Below are 19,790 nucleotides of genomic sequence, written 5' to 3' on the forward strand. Positions count from 1 at the left end.
TCATTTATATATATATATATTGTATGAATTTTGAACAATATTGTATAAAAATTATATTTAAGTTGTATGATATTGTAGTTGTATATAACTGAGTAGAAATAATATATGAAAATTGTAAGTAAGTTGTAGATAAGTTGTATAATATATAATTAGTTGTATGAAATTTATTTTACTATGTATTAATCGGATATAAAATATACAAAAGACATATTGTATAAATTTTGTATTTAAGTTGTATGTTATTGTAGTTGTATTTAACTAGGTAGAAATAACATATGAAAGTTGTAGATAAGTTGTATAATATATAATTAGTTGTATGAAACTTGTTTTTACTATGTATAAATCAGATACAAAATATACAAAAGACATATTGTATAAAATTTGTATAAATATTGTGTTTAAGTTGTATGATATTGTAATTGTATATAACTGATATATCAATGTAAAGTTGTAGATAAGTTTTACAAGCCTATGACATAAGCTTTGGGATTTTTTCGGTCTCTTTTAATTTAGATGATTTGTTATTCAAAATTCATCCAATATGAATGGACCCAGGTTCATCTGTTTTGGATTTATTTAATTTTACTTGCTATATCGTAAAAATGAATTACTAACTAATCGTATAAATTTTTGTTATAAAAGTAAATATATTTACCTATATATAGTTCCCTAACAGAATTTTGTGCAAAAACCTACAGATTTGATCTAAAGCTTCACACAACGGAAATTATTGCAGCGACATTTGGTATGGCTAATTTATTACCTCGTCCATTCGGAGGATTTTCTTCAGATTACGCAGCCAAAAGATTCGGCATGAGGGGTAGACTTTGGGTGCTTTGGATATTACAAACACTGGAGGAGTATTCTGCGTCCGGAAAATGTCTCATCCAAATATTTTAATATCATCAACACTCAAATCACTTCCTGGAATTTGTCACTCCAAATATTTTAATATCATCGACACTCAAATCACTTCCTGGAATTTGTCATTCCTTAGCTTTATAAATTTTGTGTCTCTTCTTTTTGTAACTTTGCATCCCCTGGATGTTTTAATATTTCACTTCACAATTAGTATAGTGCATCAGAAAAATAAGAAAAGAGAAAAAAAGAAAAAAAAGGTAAAGGGTGTAACTAAATCCCTTAATTGAAGGCACTAATAATGGATTGGGAGCCTTTTAAGGTGGAACATATATATTTTGTAAACAAAACTTGTGTAGGTAGGGTAATTTACCAAACATGAACATTTAGGGTAATAAAGTTTCCAATAGTGTATAGGAATGAAAAAATCCCAATTAGAAAAGTTATTGACAGGGTCGACTCTAATGCAAAAGCCACTAAGGCAAGTGCCTTAGGCCCCCAATTTTTGAGGGCCCCATATTTCAGTAATAGTTATGAATTGCGGGAATTTGATGTATGGGGATTGTTACACAAATAATCAGTCAGATTCAATATTTATGTTTTTTAGCTAATATACATAGATTATACATTGACAATATATATATATATATATATATATATATATATATATATATATATATATATATATATATATATTAATATTACATTCACCAGCTATTTTTAGTGTAAGAGATTAAGTGGATGGCTATTTAAGTTAATTTTTCTTTATTTCTTTAAAAATATATTGAATTAAGATAGAAATCATAGAAAAAATACCTCATATTTATACTTGGCTTTAGGCCACAAAATATATGGAGCTGTCCCTGGTTATTGAGCAAACCTATTTGACAATGAAATGCGAGCAAACCTCTTTACAACATTTAAATTTCTGAGGTCGTTAATGTTAGGACCGAAAAAATCAGGTGTCATGTGGAATCTAGCAAAACAAACTTTGAACGACGATAAGTCCGACAACAAAAGAGAAATATACCAAAAGAGACACAAATATTTAACGTGGTTCGGTCAACTGACTTACGTCCACGACGGAGATGAGCATTCCACTATATAAAAGAGAGTACAAAATACCGAGAGAACAACCTCACAAAGAGGCAAACACAAGTGACACACTAACATTTGTCCCGTAAAGTTCTCCCCCTAAACACGACTCTCAAATCCCATATGATTACATTGTGGATGTTACTGAATGAGAAGGACGGATCTTCAATTTATAGAACTCCAAACCTTTTTCTAAAAGAAAAGGGACTAGCCATATATGGAAGAATTATATTTTCCTTCTAGGAAAAGAAAAACCCAACTATGGTAAATATGGTGTCCTTTCCTTCATGAGATAGAAAAACCAATTTTGGTAAGAAAATCTGGACAAACCCCTAACAATTCTCTCCCTTGGCATGAATTTTCTCATAAAATAAACTTGATCAACCTTCTTCACATAGCCTTCAAGATGTCGCATCTCCACATCTCCACCACAAAGTTTGTCTCAGCATGCGTAGCACGCCGATCAAATTTCTCTGTAAAAAATCATGATTATCGTCAAATATGTTGCGGCTAGAACTGAACCCGCCAAGATGAACCTGTCTTGAACCTCGCTCTGATACAACTTGTTAGGACCGAAAAAATCAGGTGTCATGCGGAATCTAGCAAAGCAAACTTTGAACGACGATAAGTCCGACAACAAAAGAGTACCAAAAGAGACAAACATTTAACGTGGTTCGGTCAACTGACCTACGTCCATGGCAGAGATGAGCATTCCACTATATAAAAGAGAGTACAAAATACCGAGAGAACAACCTCACAAAGAGGCAAACACAAGTGACACACTAACATTTGTCCCGTAAAGTTCTCCCCCTAAACACGACTCTCAAATCCCATATGATTACATTGTGGATGCTACTGAATGAGAAGGACGGATCTTCAATTTATAGAACTCCAAACCTTTTTCTAAAAGAAAAGGGACTAGCCATACATGGAAGAATTATATTTTCCTTCTAGGAAAAGAAAAACCCAATTATGGTAAATATATTGTCCTTTCCTTAATGAGATAGAAAAACCAATTATGGTAAGAAAATCTGGACAAACCCCTAACAGTTAATACATGTCCGATTGTCAACTTTTGAATGTATATAGTAATACCATTGAACAATATAGCCTTTGTCCCTCTTGTATTCAGAAAAAAAGTGGAGTAGTCTTTTTCCCTCCGATTGTCGTCTCCCACCCAACGCTATCTAAACCCACCCACCCCCCCCCCCCCATCATACACAGACACACAAAAAAAAAAAAAAAAAAAAGAAAGAGAAAAACAAAATTTTGTCCAAAATAGTGAAAGAAAGTAAGGAGTCAAAGAGGGAAAAAGAAATTAAAAACAAGAAGAACATATTCCCCTAATCTAGGAGAATGAAAGTGAGTATCGATGCTACCTAATACAAATACATGCAGCTTTGACTACCTTAAACAAACCAATAAGCTCGAACCTCGAAGCAGTTGGATAAACAATTGTCATACTTGTACTAAGTACGGGTTACGACCTTTATGGTCTACTCTTTCATTCTTCTCCCTCGATTCTGTTTCCAACTTAACTATATATCTCCATGCATGATTCCAATTCCATGCACATACGTTCTCTTTAATTACCTGAACAAAGCAGTGCAGTGAACAAAAATCGCGCTTAACAATTTAATTATCCCAAGGAAAAAGAAATTAACTTCGTCCACCAAGTGAGACAAAGTTCAAACAATGCTACTAGCTCCCCTTCTTAAATAATGATGGTGGTTACTGTTCTTAGTATAAGTTTTAGCTGATTTTTGGTGTTAATTTATTTGAATGTAAATTTATTAAAATAATATAGATAAATTACATATTCTTGCATGTATTTGAAAAACGTAATAAAAGATAGGCTATTTGACTCTCTAAATAGAAACAATTATCATTATTTTTGGGATGATAGGAGTAATATCTTCTTTTCTTTTTTTTCATCAGGGAGTATATTTTCTCAAACAGTATAACTTTTACGGATGCGAGCTCTGGCAGTTTTAATTTATAGTAATTAAAAGCCGGAAAAAGATGCTTCCTGCATTATTAAGAAAAATGATTCATTAATGTGCCATGATGATGACATTATAAACGGGATTTAGGAGTTAAAAAAGTGGTATATTGGTGATAATTAAACTAGAGAATCAAAATTTGTCTTTTGGCTCATTAAGCTGATAAACTGAGCTAGAGAAAGAGCTGGAATGATTTTGATATATCTTTCTGCTTACTGCCAAAGCAAAAGACAAACTAGTTAGCAAGTTCAAAAAGGTATATATTCTAGCTCTATGAGAGATCAGATCTAAAAGACCTGATTTACCTAGGTGACTAAATTTTTTACCGTTATCACATGACTAACCTTGGCCTTCCTCAGACTTAAAATCGATCTATGATGCTCGCATTCTCTAAAAATATTGCGTGTCAGAGAGTACAGCAATATTTTTGAAGAGCACTTACAATATAGCACTTAAAATCATGATAGTTCAAAAAAAAAATATATACAGTACCTCAGTCGAGAAAAGGTGCAGCAATGTATTAAATTTGACAGTGCAAAGGAAATTAGTAATTTCTGTAATTATGAATCTAAATTATATATCTCAGTATAAAAATACTTTACTCTATCAATACAATTTCAATAATTATACTAAGATATTATTACTATATTTTCCAAGTATTATATCAGATTTGCTATAAAAATTTACCTATTGTAAGAAGTGAAACTTAATTTGATTGTGTAGATATCCTGCTTTGTCAATTGTCAGTTCATAAAACTTAATATTATTAGGAATATAGCACACGAAATAAACATTTCTGTCTTTCGAATTAGCATGCTTCATGAGCTCTGAATATTTATTCTAGCCAAGTTGGTAATATGTAGTTTCCAGAATGTGCACACGATAAATACACACAACTAATTGTTATTAAGGATTCAAATGCTCCCAAATATTACATTGTCAATAATTAAAAGAACAATGGTTATACAGAAACAATATCTGGCAAACTGAAGAAATCGTGACAAAGAAAAGAGGCAACGCGCATCGATATTATAATGGTACAAAATTCACTTTGATCATATATAAATAACAAAAACTATACTGATCATAATTTTACTACAAAACTTATTTAAACATGAATTCAAGAAACCCCACTAAATATTTGGTACATCTAGCTAAGTAGAACGGAACATTGATGCTAATCCTGTGGAGAAATCAAATAGATAGAGTCGAGGAGAAAAGACATGTCAAAGAACAGAATCTTGTGATACTTGTGAGAGAGTCAAGTAATGAGACCAAATTATGACGGCCGCCAAACTATTGTTAACCCTTTTCATCGTATTCTTAGAAATTTGGTTCATGAAGGTCAAAACACGTCAACATGATAGGAAAAACAATTAGATAAAATGTTTATACATAATGATCATGTTATTTATTAGGTAATTATACATAAATCTCTTCATAAACATTAACCAAGATTCTGATAAAATGAGTAACTAATCTACCATCACAAGTTAAGATTCACCAATGATGTAAAAAAAATTTACACTATTAGTATATATAACTTAAATCCATCTGAAGAATAAGAAAGATAACCTGCAATAACAACATATTAAAACCCAATGATAGTATTTTTTTTTTTTTTTGCACTGTGAGTATATGGGTTAAATCTAAAATAAAAATACCAACGAAATTATTCAAAAAGATTCAAAATGTGGCAGTGAACGGAGAGTCGCAGTTTTTGCAGAAATCAATTGAACACTTAAAAAGAAAAAAAATGTAAAAAGACAGTAATCTTTCTACAAGCAGTAAGTAACACAATGGAGGAAAAGCCTGACTTGTGATTGTCAAGTCGCTTTTATCAACTCTTTCCAACATTCAGTGGCCCCCATTTATCTGACAATTCACAAGATCTCTCAAAATTGCTGCACCTTCCTTCCTCTTTCTCTCTCTTGAAGATTGAAGCTTAATTTGGCCTTTAGATTCTTAACATTGTATCATTCCATTATAGTGAAAATTCTTGAACTAATAGCTAGCTTCCCCACAAGTTTGGACCTTTTTTGTAGTATACGAATCCAGAATTTAGAGCAAGTGAGTTCAGAATGAGTATGATCTTACTGAATGTATACCTTTTAACTTTTTTGCATATGTATACATAAGTCGAGTCAAAAAAAAATAACACACCTTTATTCGTCTCAGTGACTTCCGTTGTACTGGCTTAATCCCATGGCTGAACTAGAAGTATTCCCAAACTTGGCCAGCTCAGTTTTGGACAAAAAGGGCCTGTTTTCATTCCCTCCTACACCAAGAAAATCTCTTGTTAAGCTTCCTTCAATAGCTTCATTTCCACTCAGATTTACTTGCTTTCCTTTGTTATTCAGCATCAAGAAAGGATCTGAATTTTTTGCACTTGAATTACCCTCTAATGAACTCGAGTTCATAAGATCCCCACCTAACAACAGCCTATTTCCAGCTTGATTATTACTATTATTATTGTTGGTAGTCGTCAAAGTTGAAACAGCTGATGGAGGTGAGTTCATCATTAATCCATTCAAATCCTGATCAGCTGCAAATTGTCCATTGCTTTTAGAAAAAGATGACCCCATCAGCCCAAATCCACTGCCAAAGAGGGCCGAATTGCTCCTCGTTGATCCCATTTGGGCTGCTTTTTGCAAAAGTGCAGTTGCCGACATATGAGATGGTGGTGTTGTTGTTTCTTGCTGATGACTGTTGTAGTACATTGAACTTATTGTCTCAGACAAATTTCTTTTGTTCTCTTCTTCCTCCCTTAAAACTCGTGAAGGAAGGGAGGAGGAAGACCCAAAACCACAATCATCACCACCACCACCACCACCGTTAATAAACCACTGTTGATTATTGTGAGGGGGCGCCATTTGGACCATTTGATGAGGCAAGTTGCTAGTAGAGCTTGATGATGCTACTAAAAAATCATTGGGATTATTACCTGAATTTGGATTAATATTATTTTCCAACCAAAGTGGCATCCTTGGTTTTTGTCCATCAACATTGAACTGATGATTAATGGCAGGGTCCAATCCAAGTCCCATAAATTCAGGCCTAAATAAAGAATTACCAAATTGAGGATTTCCATTAATCATTCCCCCACTGAGCAATTCATTTCTGAAGTTAAGATTTGTTGTACTTGGAACTGATGTAAATCTTGCACTTTCTTCTGCTAACGCATCACAGAAGGCTCTGTGTGTTATAAAGCTGTCCTTTCTGTTCAATTTTCAAGAAACCAAAAAGCAATCTTGGTTTATTATTTACATTAAAATTCAGGACATAGATTTACTTCATTTATTTCCACTAGTGAGTAATCATAGGACAGTCCATATTCTCTATTGTACTAGATGCAATAAATATCAACTAGAAATGATAAGGATGTTTGATTAATTAGTTACCTGGAGAAGAGAGTTCCACAGTCACATTTATATTCTCTTGTACCACAAATCTTAGTATGAGCTTTCCAATCAGATTGAACTGCATATTTCTTTGAACATTTCTCACACTTCCATTTCTTCTCACCATGTTTTCTTGAATAGTGTTTTTTAATACCTGTTAAATCCCCTAGAGCTCTTGATGGATCATGGTGGATACATGTCTTTTCTGGACAAATGTAAACTTTCTTTTTGATGACTTCATTTTTGTTTCTTTGCTTGAGCTTCCATGGTAAGTTGTGACCTCTTCTGTGGAGCTGCAAATTCTGGTCCCTTTGAAAACCCTTATTGCAGATTTCACATATGAATCGATTCGTCGCCATCAGTGACTTGGGTGATAGCGCTATCACTTCTGCATCTGGATCTGTTCAACATAAAATTAAAAGAAAACCAATTATAAGGAAAGCAAGAAAAGATAAGTCTTGATATAAAGCTTGCTAAATGAATTACCTGGTTTTCCAGGGAGGTTTCTTTTTCTTTTGGCAGATGGATTTGAATTAGGGTTTGGATTATTACTAGGGTTTGGATCTTGAATGAAAGAAAGTCCATCATCAGACATCATTTTTGCAACTCAAGTTTGGAGTGAAGATAGTGGAGAAGAAGAAGGAGGAGGAGTTTAACTAAGAAAGAACCAAAAGAACAGCTAAGCTTCAGAAAAAACCAAAGATTTGCTGAAAACAGCTAAATCCCAAGATTATACTACAGTGTGAGGTAAACAAAAGTTAAAACCAGACAAAACAATGGTTACAACTGCATGATTCCTTCCATTCATAGAAAGACTACTAATTTCTTCTTCCTCTTCTTTTGTTGTTACAGAGGTTCTCTACTATTCACTTTGTGTTTGAATCTTTAGCTGCAAAACTACCATACAATATTATGGCAGCTTAGCTTCTCTCTCTTTCTCTTTCTCTCCTATTTTATTCCTTATCTCACACGGCTTTTCTCTCTATAGTCGGTTAGACATAGACTCAAGTGGACCACTTTCCCCTACCCCCCCCCCCCCACAACCCCAACCCCCCTACCCCCCCCTCCCCACCCCATCAACATACAAAATTCTGTTAAAAAAAATTGGGCAAAATACATAACTTACCCCCCGAAGTATGAACCAAATCCCTGTTACACACTTTTTGTGGACAAAAATCATCTTACACACTGAACCTTTTAAAAGTGTGTCTAAGACACACTACTTTTTTCTTGACCAGTTTGCCAAATTATGTGTGATATCACGCACCAATTAAGTCTTGACACGTGTCATAACTCAAGAAAAAAATAAAATACTCATTTCCACCCTAATTAATATCTTTTCTTTAAAAAATTATAACAATCAAAAGACCCCCGTCCCCAACCCGTCTCTCATCTTTCCCTACCCTACTCATAGTCAACTTCTCCATTAAAATGTGTTCCTCCGTTAGAATCCACTGGAATAATCTCTCCAAATCACATGTCCTCCATTTCCTCCATCATCTTCTCACTTCACACCCAATTGCTGGCCAACTCCTCTGCCACAACTATTAGCCACCAAACAACTCGATTCCAGATAATCAGATAATCGGATCTGGAGGAAACTAGCGGAAGAATGGTCAAATCTTTGCTAGTTCTGCCGAATTTTGACAAGAAACGGAGCTTCTCTATCGTTTTTTATTTAATTTTTGTGTCTCTTCTTCTCATTTTTTTGTTTCATCTAAATATTGGTCGGAAAATTAAAGACTCCGGCGACCCATAGTTTTGATGTCGTTTGTTTGTTTCACGGTTGCCTTACCATCGGAGCTCCGGCGATTGTTATCAACTGAGATCTTCAATATAATACTTTGCTTACATCTCCAACTTGAACAAATTCATTCTTTAACAATCTACCAATTATTAATTTGCGGACAGATTAGTGTAATATTATATGTATTAATCATCATTAATGTGGTATAAATAGGAGAAGGTAAGGAATATTAAGAATAAACGTCATCCAAATGACTCTAAAATTTTTAAAAAATAAAGAAGGTTGGATATGTGGCATTTAGATAATGGTTCAGACCCAAAAGATTTAACTCCACTCGCCTCTTTTATGTATAAAACACGCGCCTGCCAACTGTTAAAAGTAGTGTATATTTGACACACTTTTAAAAGGTTGGGTGTGTAAAAGGTTGCCCGTGATCGAGAGGTGTGTAACAGGGATTTGGGTGCAAGTTTAATGGGTAAACTATGTATTTTGCCAAAAAAATGAGTATAACTTCTATATACGTATTGACAATGTAAAAGGTTTTTTTTTAATACTATTAAGTCGCCTGAAATAATTCAAAACTATAGAAATAGACATGAATTACATCACTAATATAAAAATTCTATAAATTATTAGTTTATGTAAATTATATTTACATTAGGGTGAGTAAAGGGTATAACCTGAGTATGCAAAGCTAGCCTTTGTTTCTAGCTACAGTTTAACATGCATTTGTTTGTACTAAACTTAGAGATAACTACAAGTAATGTTTCATAAAAGTTACATAATAACATTAGTAAGCTGAAAAGTAAGTTGGGGTTATTTGCTACTCCCTTCGTTTCATATTAAATGAGGTACTTTCCTTTTTAGCCTGTTCCACAATAAATGACACATTTTTAAATTTGAAAATAATTCAACTTTAAACTCTTCGTTTTACCCTTTTTGCCCTTAATGAGAAACTTTTATAGTCACACAAATGGCATGGCCCCACAAACCTTTTACCCTTAAGCTTTTAAGATCACAACTTTCAAAAGTCTTCTTCTTTTTTCTTAAACTCCGTGCCGAATCAAACTACCCAAACAATATGAAATGGAGGGAGTATTAAAATACGATAGTATATGGAGTAGCATAAAATTTTTTACTCGATCACTACAAATAAGATAGATTCAAACTTACACTGGGTGAAGAAAGGGAATAACAGTACTATGAGAATTACAGCTACAGTTTTGTGCATGCATTTGTTTGTTTGTATATTCTATTTAAATTCAAAGATTCCGCTTTTGAGTTATGCTCCTTTTGATGACTTTTAATTGTGACGCTGAAAGTTGTCGTATTATTATAATACTCCCTCGTACTAATTTATGTGAACCTGTTTCACTGGGCACGAAGTTTAAGAAAAAATAAAGATTTTTGGAATTTGTGATCCTAAATAAATCAAAAAAGGGGCCCAAAGTATTGTATGGTTATAAAAGGTTCTCATTAATTAAGGATAGAATTGAAAGTTTAAGCTAAATTATTTCCAAATCTAGAAATAGATTATTCTTTTTGGAACGAACTAAAAAGGAAACATAAACTGGAACAGAGGGAATATATAACAACGTAAATAAATAAAAAAGAGAGAGAACGAAAACATAGATCTCCAAAAAGGATTGATTGAGTTTAAGGGAGAAAAAGTGGGTTGCCTTTACAGCCATTCATAAGGTAAAAATGATTATGGCATTATTGGATTTTGGACCCTTGGTTACTGAGAAAGAGAAAAAGCGATATAAAAATCCAAAAATAAAAGAGAAAGAGATAGAGAGCATCTGAGCTGCTCCCCTTCGTACGATGTCGTCCCGTGAAGTCCTAGCTGGAGGATATTATACTGATTATTGCATTTGAGTGGGAGAATTAGGTGGGTGCACCCTGGGCCCAATATTGTACTATATACTACCATCCAAATCGAATAATAAGTTCATTTAGTTAACTACTTTTCTTTGTGAAGGCCATGGTGATAAAGTTTAATTATGTAAATAAGATAAAATAGGGAAAGTGTTATCTATATGGCGTAATATTACTGGATGCATACATGTGTGATTTTATAAATCCCAAGTTAAGTAGCCGCATTGAGATACTTGACCTTATTACTTTAGAACATTAAAAAAAACTATGTGCAAGAGATATTACTGATAATTTTTGAGAATTCATAGTTTAAACCTTGATCTTCATAATGTGTAAATGTAAAAATGTTATAACAGTAGTATACTACAGATAATTTTGATTCTGATTATAAAGTAATGTGGCATTCATCAGTAGCTAATTGTCATTGTACAAGAGTAGTTCCTCCCTCCGTATCAGTTTATATAATTGTATTTTCTATTTAATTTGTTCAAAGAAAAATACAGTTTTCTGAATTTATGAATAATTTAACTTAATTTACCTATATTGACATATGATAACATTTTATAGTCACACAAATATTATGTCATATTTAAGTCATATGTTTTTTAAAAATCTAGTTAAATTATAAATTGAAACGGGAGGAGTAACTTGTGTTTGAATTTACAAAGTAATCGAAATTGTTCTTCTGTACATGGAAACGGTAGCATACAGACAAATAGGAGGACAGAAGGTGGCTGGTGTCTCTTGCAATGTCGTGTAGCTAATCGAGGATAAATACTCACTCGCACATCAATGTAATAAATATATAATTTATGTCTTTACAAATATGAATTTCACTTAATTGTTAACTAATATATATGCATTTTCACTTTAATTTATCATTTAACCATTGAAAATTAATATGATTTGGCGTAAACACCTGAAAATAATAGCTGCCACTAGTATATCTAACTGCAGCACCACACGTATTTCTAGAAATTCGTCGCCCCCTTCAATTCTTCCCAGGGTAGTACGTACAGAAACACCCTTTCTCCAACAAATAGATTGTTATGCTAATAATACAGAGTTCCCATTGAAATCAAAAGAGAGATAAATAAATGAGGTAGAATATCTGTCTTCTGACTCAGTCACTTCACCAGAAAGGCAGAAACTTTCCCTCTTTCGGTTGGGGTCCCCTGCTAACTGCCAAATGCTAATCGACTATGGACGTTACCCTTTGCATATTCTCACTATCACTATTTCTTACTCCACTATTGTTCTATATAAGTACTCTATTATCCGTTGTTTGCTTTAATGTATTGGCAAGCGGCCCAGCCCAAATAGTAGTTTTACAGCTTGTTTGGATGGTTGTTACCCATTGTATCGTATCGTATTATTACTTTAAATATAATGTTTGTTTGATTGTTACTTTAATTTTATTGTATCGTATCGTTAAATCCGTCGTTACATAATGACAAAATGTGCCACTTTATGTAACAACTGATTTGGTGTGGTCGCGTCGTTACCTTGTCTTTTTCTCTCAATCTCGCCCTTTATTATTATTAAATTATATTATTTTATCATTTACCCTACCTTTTTATATAGTAATTTTATCTTGTATCATAATTTTTCTTTATAATATTGCAAGTTTATTCTTCATATTGCTGGTGCGTGATATCTTGAAACGATGGCAAACGACACAATCTATCCAAATATTATATTTATCAAACGATACAGTACAATACAATACAGTACGATATGATACATTATGAAACTATGCGTAACAAACATCCAAACAAGCTGTTAGGAGCATGGCAAATTAAGGTTAGGGGACTTTTATAAGCTTCGATGGCGTTAGAGGAACTTGCATTTGTTCTTTATATTTATTTACCCTTAAAAATGAGTAACAATTATATTTGTACGTGGCTTAAAGGATACGTGATTTAATTCAATACGAATGATCTAAAAACAACAAGTAATTAAATTAAAGAGAGAATGAACGATCAAACCAATCGTAATGTGACGATCAAGCCTGGTCTTAAGTTGAACACTGAAACTCGGCCTTGATCGGACCCTCGATATGAGCTCGATTGCAATTAAAGAAGAGAATAGCTGGAGAACACTTTGAATAATAGCTAGAAGACAAAAATAAACTTTTGTTGCTTTGATATGCATGTCAACAGTGTGTTGAAATAAAAAAAATCTCCCCTTTATATAGTAGGGGAATTTCAATCTTAATACAAGTCTAAATAAGGTAAAATCTTCTTTTTCTCATAAATAACGATCCACAGTTGATACCAGATGGGATTTACGCTGCAATATCCAGTTGAGAGCGAATATAGCGACTTCCCACTTGTCATGCCCAACCGTTTCTCCTTTTCCCGTGGTCTCAAAACTTTACTTGGTCCGGGTTCGTTGTTCTGCCTTGCCCGGTCCAAAATGCATCGTTCATCCCTCTCGAGCTTCGACACGGGGGATCCTTCAGCCTTACTTGTAGTTGCATCTAACCGTTCTTCCCTCTCATTTTCTTATTAGGAAATCGAGGATAACATTGCCCCCGATTTTACCCGTACACAGATAGTCCCCTCGCTTTTCGAAGAGAAAATTTATCAAAGCGATTAATTTATCCGGGTTTCATTTTTCGTACGTGATAACCGGGTCGATGGGTCACTGAAACATCCCATCAATCGCATTGTTATGACTTCGGACACGTGTCAGTCGCCGGTTGATCGTCCGCGAATGCGAAATGTCACGCATTAATTACATATTCTCTATAAAAGCTTCGTTCCTATTTTTGCACTTTTTATACTTTTTGATTCCAGAACTCCTTAGTTGACCCCCGAACTTTTGATTTGCTCTTAACCCCTTCAAATCTTCATACATTATTCTTCATATTTTCATCTATCCATCTTCAAATCTTCATACTTTATTCTTGAACCTTTTAGTTTGACCTTCAAATCTTCATCTTCATCTTCAAATCTTCATACTCGCCTTCATACATTCATATTTTCCAAAACTCGATGGTAAAGACTTCAAAATCTGTGTTGCAATAGACCATCCCTTCAACTTCTAACCCGGCCACGGATGCTGAGGTGGCCGCACCTGACATGGCCCCGGAGCCTCCTCTAAAGAACTTTATCCAGCCTCCTCTAAAGAACTTTATCCTCGGAGGCTACTCTATAGAAAATGACTTCAAGGTCGAAAAAGCTTCCAGTCAAGGGGATCGAGACGAGGAGATATGGAGTTCATAACTGAGGACACGCTCCATACGGTTCAGGAGGACTGCAAATGGGTGGGAAAAGAAATGGTCGTCCCAAGTCCTGATGAGGACATCACCATACATGCGAAGGGGTCTCTATGTGTTTACACATACCCCTTCACATTTGCCCCAATGAATCCCTTAGTCCTTGACTTTTGTAGAAGGTACGAGGTCTTTCTCGAATTCATCCATCCTTTTGGATGATCGTGATCCTCCTCCGTCACTTTGTTAACAACACTGAGGCACCTAGTTTTACTATCGACCATCTTCGTTGTCTCTACAGTTCCCGAATCTTCCGAGAGGGATTAATCAAGCTCGTTCATCGGGCAAAGAAAACTCCATTCTCAAGCAGCAACGAAGATAGGGATCGAGGCTGGCAGGGAAGATTGGTTCGAGTGATTATTGAGGATCTCATTCCCTCCGAGTTCTTGCCATTCCCTGAAGAGTGGAACCTAGCCCGTAAGTCCTTCTCGTTTTTGAGTATTTAGAGTTTCTTTTGGATTATTTGTTCTTCTTCTTCATTGCCTCTACCATCGTACAATGGTTGCCCGAGTCCCCAATGGTGTTCCACGCTTCAAAGAGTGGGTCGAGAGGATCTGCACACAGATGTCGTACTTCGAGCGCGAATGGCCTAAACTCTGAAGGGCAAGTAGGAGGCCCGTTCCCATGGTAAGTGCTCTCCCCAGCAAAACTTACTTACATATTCAACTCTCGTTTTCACTAAGTCCCTTTATTTTTGTTGTGTATTGAGATGTTGATGATTAACAAAGTTTTTTAGATGCAATGTTCGAAGAACTAGGTCCTCAACGAAGCTTCTTAACTGTTCTATGAACCAGCTCCTCAGGGAAAAGGACCAGCTCCTCTAATTGATGATTGTACATTTGTGCAAGACAGTAACTTTATCTCAAAGTTAGCCAGGTCCGAGTTTGGCGGAAGAAGGCTGTTACATGTGGTAAGGGTTATTACCCAAGAAGATACAAATAAATAAGAGACAAAAGTCCCAAAACTTGTGGAGTCCTTGGATTAGTAGGAGTTCTATCTAATGAGAAGCTGACTATGCATAGGACCCCTGGAAGATCTTGAAGTCCATACATTTAAATACTATCTATTTTGGACTTCTGAGATAATCCTTTCACACATCAATTGAAGAACCTCATTTTGTTCACTTTAGTCGAAGTACCAGTGTTGTGTTCTTCTCGAGTCAGTCTAGTAAATGTGTTTTAGGAAATCGAGTTGTAATCAGAGTGTTACAAATAATTAGTGGGTTGGAGTGAGTGTTTGCTTTACAAGTTAGAGTAACTTGTAAATCAAAGAGTCGTAGTAGGAGTATTGGAGAGTATTAAATTACAGTCTTGTGATTGATATATTTTGGCTCATTGTTCTAGTGGAGTTGAAGTTGAAAACACTATGCGGTAGATCGTGGTTTTTGCACCTTTTGAGTTAGGTAATTTTCCACGTAAAAATCGATGTGTTTACTTTACTGATTATTTACTTCACGAAGGAACACGGCAAAGAAGCAAGTTCTTTAGTAATTCAAATGGGCACTCAAACTAATAATTGGTATCAGAGCGAGTTCTCTCTCACACACGGCTAACACATAGAGAGATCTTAGAAGCAAGATGAGTGCTCTACTCGGAATTAATGAAGGACAATTAACTACCAGACCACCCTTGTTCAATGGAAAATATTACAGTTGGCGGAAAGCAAGAATGGAATACTTCCTAACAGCTGAAGACTATAAACTATGGACCATAATGAATCAAGGTCCACTGACTCCGACTAAACAAAATACACAATTGAAACAGTTCCTAAGTGATGTTCTAAACGTCAATACCACACAAGAGGGGGGTGATTTGTGTGGTACCCAATATTCGCTTATCTGAACTATCGAAGGACCTGGTTCTTCTAGGTGTTCCAACTACTGCTATTTGCGGAATAATAAATACAGAAAATAAAGAACACAAAGATTTTACGTGGAAAACACCTGGCTCAAAAGGAGAAAAAACCACGACCTACTACACAGTAGGATTTTCCCAAACTTCAACTAAAATCACTGAGCCAAAACAGCATTTACAAAACTCTTTGTAAACCTAAGGATTAACTCTTATCCCGTGGTGGCACACAGTCTCAACTGTTGCGACAACTTCAAGTTAAGACTAACTTGAAACTCTAAGTACCTACTACAATTGCTTCTATGAAAGCTGAAAGGTACAATGTAAAATCACTTACTACAATTGAACTAGAAATAAAAGACAAACACTTGGAACTGGTTCTTCTGTCTTGTTCAAGTAGCTTCAAGATTGCAGCTTGAATCACACATAAATTGCTTGCAAAATTGCCTTGCTCTTTTGCTCTAAATTTACATTTAACTTCTGCTTATGTGCATTACCTGTAAAAGAGAACAACACTGATATTTAATGGGTTAGTGATTAGAGATTAACTAGGATACAGATTCTACTCTCCCATCGTAGAAGAGTTCTAGTTGATCTCATACTCTAACACTATCCACTTCTTGAACTGTGTTCTCTTCGTGTAAGGAGTCTTTCTCTCCTTATCCAGTATGCAACCTTTTCGATCAGATCAGGAGATATTACTTCTGATAAGTTAGATTTATCTCCTTCACGTGCATCTCACATGTTTGGGTCGATCATGACTGTGTTTCACAAGATAGACCTGGTCCGTGTCTGAGTTCTTTTGTCAGTCTTCAAATTTTCACCTGTTCTTGGGCCAACAAATTCCCCCTTTTTATGATGACAAACTCTGTGATTTTTACTTACTTGGATCCTGCAAGAACTCAGCTTAACCACCAATACAAAGTTAGGAAATTGCTTATCATCAAGGACCAGGTTCATCTATGTCTAATTTAGTGGCAGTTGCAATGGGGGTGTCTATTTCCTTTGATTCATTCATTTTAAACTTTTTGATCAACTATTTTGCATATTTCTGCTGATGGATCATGGTTCTATTTGGGTTTTGTTTGATCTGTAAGCCTAAGAAAAAGTTAAGCTCACCTATCATACTCATTTCAAACTCACTCCCCATTAATTTGGCAAAATCCTTACTTAGTTTATCAGTGGTGGCCCCAAAGATTATGTCATCAACATATATTTGTACCACAAGAAGATCCTTACCTTTTTCCCTCAGGAATAGAGTACTGTCAATCTTACCTCTTTTGTAGCCATGTTCAAGCAGGAATTTGGACAATCGTTCATACTATGCTCTAGGAGCCTGCTTGAGTCCATAGAGAGCCTTGTCTAATTTGTACACATGTTCAGGACATTCCTTGCTCTCAAACCATGGAGGTTGTTTAACAAACACTTATTCTTTTAGATAGCCATTCAAGAAGGAACTTTTGACATCCATCTGATGAAGAGTGAATTCCATGTGTGCTGCAAAGGCTATGAGGAGTCTTATTGTCTCCAGTCTTGCAACAGGAGCAAAGGTCTCATCATAGTCTATACCCTCCCCTTGGCTATAACCCTGGACCACCAGTCTTGCTTTGTTCCTTGTAACTGTTCCATCTTCATCAAGCTTGTTTCTGAAGACCCATTTAGTGCCAATTACTGATCTGTCCTTGGGTCTTGGAACAAGGTGCCAAACTTGACTTCTCTTAAACTGATTGACTTCATCTTGCATTGCATTTACCTAATCTGCATCCTGCAAAGCCTCAACAACATTTTTAGGTTCAATAAGAGATAGGAAAGATCAAAAGCACACAGATTCTTTAATTGTGATCTAGTTTTAACTCCAGAGGTTGGATCAATGATTATGTTCTCAATGGGATGAGAACGTTGATACTTGTGAGGTTTCACAACCAACTGATTTCTGCTTGATGTTTCTCCCATGTTCTGTTGCTGTGGAACAGGATCATGAACAGGTTTCTTTAGGGGATTGGTTTCAGTTCCTCTCTGTTCAGTTCCCCCTGTCAGGTTGCCCTGGATGGAAGAACCTGTTCCATCACCTGTTCCTTCTTTTGGTGCAACTTTAGCTTGAGCTGAGACTTCACCCAAATCTTTTACCAGCCCAATAGCTTCATCTTCATGTTCATGTCTCTCAGAAAGAATGTTAGTTTCATCAAAAACTACATGCACACTTTCTTCTACATACAAAGTTCTTTTATTGAACACTTTTAGAGCCTTGTTATGTGAAGAATATCCCAAGAATACTCCCTCATCACTTCTGGCATCAAATTTACCTAGGGAGTCCTTTCCATTATTGTGCACAAAGCACTTGCATCCAAATGCCCTAAGATGGGATATATTTGGTTTTCTCCCTTTAAGTAACTCACAGGGAGTCTTCTCTATAAGGGGTCTAGTCATGCATCTATTAATGATATAACATGCAGTATTTACAGCCTCTGCCCAGAAGCTATGGGGCAGTTTACTAGAAAGAAGCATAGTCCTAGCCATATCTTCAAGAGTCCTATTCTTTCTTTCAACTACTCCATTTTGTTGAGGAGTCCTAGGGGCAGAGAAATTATGATCTACGCCATGCTCATCACAAAATTCAGCAAACTTAGCATTTTCAAATTCAGTTCCATGATCAGACCTGATTGATACAAGTTGATTACCTAGTTGTTACTGAGTTTTTCTAACAAAGGTAGTAAACATGTCAAATGCTTCATCCTTAGATGTTAAGAATATTACCCAGGTAAACCTAGAATAATCATTAACAAGTACCATCACTTATTTCTTACCACCTCTTCTCAGTGTTCTCATTGGACCACAGAGATCCATTTGAACCAGTTCCATCATCCTGGTTGTGCTTACCATTTTCTTGCTTTTAAAGGATGATCTTACCTGCTTCCCCCTTGCACAGGCCTCACAAACTTTGTCTTCCATGAACTCTATGGTAGGTAACCCTATTACCAAGTCCTTGGAGACTAATTTGTTGAGTTGATTCAGACTTGCATGACCAAGTCTCTTGTGCCACAGGAGGGGATCATTATCCAACACACTCAAGCAAGTGAGTTCATTTTCTGAAAGAGTGGATAAATCTACAATGTAAATATTGTTAACTCATTTTCCCTGCAAAACAATCTTGTCAGTGGTAAGATTAATTACAAAGCATTTGGTAGAGGTAAATGCTACAAGGTTACCTCTATCACACAGTTGTGACACACTGATTAGGCTATATTTCAAGCCATCTATCAAGTAGACATTCCCAATGAAATGTGAGTCTGTCTTACCTACCTTTCCAACCCCAATAATCTCACCTTTCTTCCCATTTCCAAAGGAGACATTACCTCCTTTTAAGTCTTCAAGTGAAAGGAACTGGTTCTTGCTTCCAGTCATATGTTTTGAGCAGCCACTATCCATGTACCATATTTGGCTACTTCCCTTCACTTGGGTCTGCAAAAAGAAATCAGGGGTTAGTCTTAGGAACCCAAACTAGTTTGGGTCCCTTTCTATAGGCAAAGGGGTAAATTAAATTCCTTTTGGCCCACCCAGGCAACCTATTTTTCTTTTGAACAAATACTTTATTCTTTTGACTAGCCTTTTCTTTAGCATTACATTCATTTTTGTAATGACCAGTCTTGCCACAGCGTGCGCAAATTTTGTTTTCAGGAA

General features: G+C 35.4%; 1 protein-coding gene across 1 annotated transcript; it reads right to left on the bottom strand.

Moving 5' to 3' along the window:
• Positions 1-5,468: 5,468 nt before the first annotated feature.
• On the bottom strand, positions 5,469-8,334 carry LOC109236599 (protein indeterminate-domain 9-like). The gene is made up of 3 exons (XM_019402788.1): positions 7,844-8,334; positions 7,358-7,757; positions 5,469-7,175 (listed from the first exon to the last, which is right to left on the bottom strand). The coding sequence occupies exons 1-3, from the start codon at positions 7,953-7,955 to the stop codon at positions 6,131-6,133; spliced, it is 1,557 nt and encodes a 518-aa protein (XP_019258333.1). The 5' UTR covers positions 7,956-8,334; the 3' UTR covers positions 5,469-6,130.
• Between the last annotated feature and the right edge of the window lie 11,456 nt (positions 8,335-19,790).

Source organism: Nicotiana attenuata, unplaced genomic scaffold, assembly GCF_001879085.1.
Source record: "Nicotiana attenuata strain UT unplaced genomic scaffold, NIATTr2, whole genome shotgun sequence".
In the NCBI taxonomy this organism is placed as follows: domain Eukaryota; kingdom Viridiplantae; phylum Streptophyta; class Magnoliopsida; order Solanales; family Solanaceae; genus Nicotiana; species Nicotiana attenuata.

What these genes read in the sequence shown, in the direction of transcription:
- LOC109236599 (XM_019402788.1), bottom strand. Translation starts at nt 7,955, where the DNA reads ATGATGTCTGATGATGGACTTTCTTTCATTCAAGATCCAAACCCTAGT. An exon ending in AAACCTCCCTGGAAAACCAG is followed by an intron (nt 7,758 to 7,843) that starts GTAATTCATTTA and finishes TATGTTGAACAG; the next exon opens with ATCCAGATGCAGAAGTGATA. An exon ending in TGTGGAACTCTCTTCTCCAG is followed by an intron (nt 7,176 to 7,357) that starts GTAACTAATTAA and finishes AAAATTGAACAG; the next exon opens with AAAGGACAGCTTTATAACAC.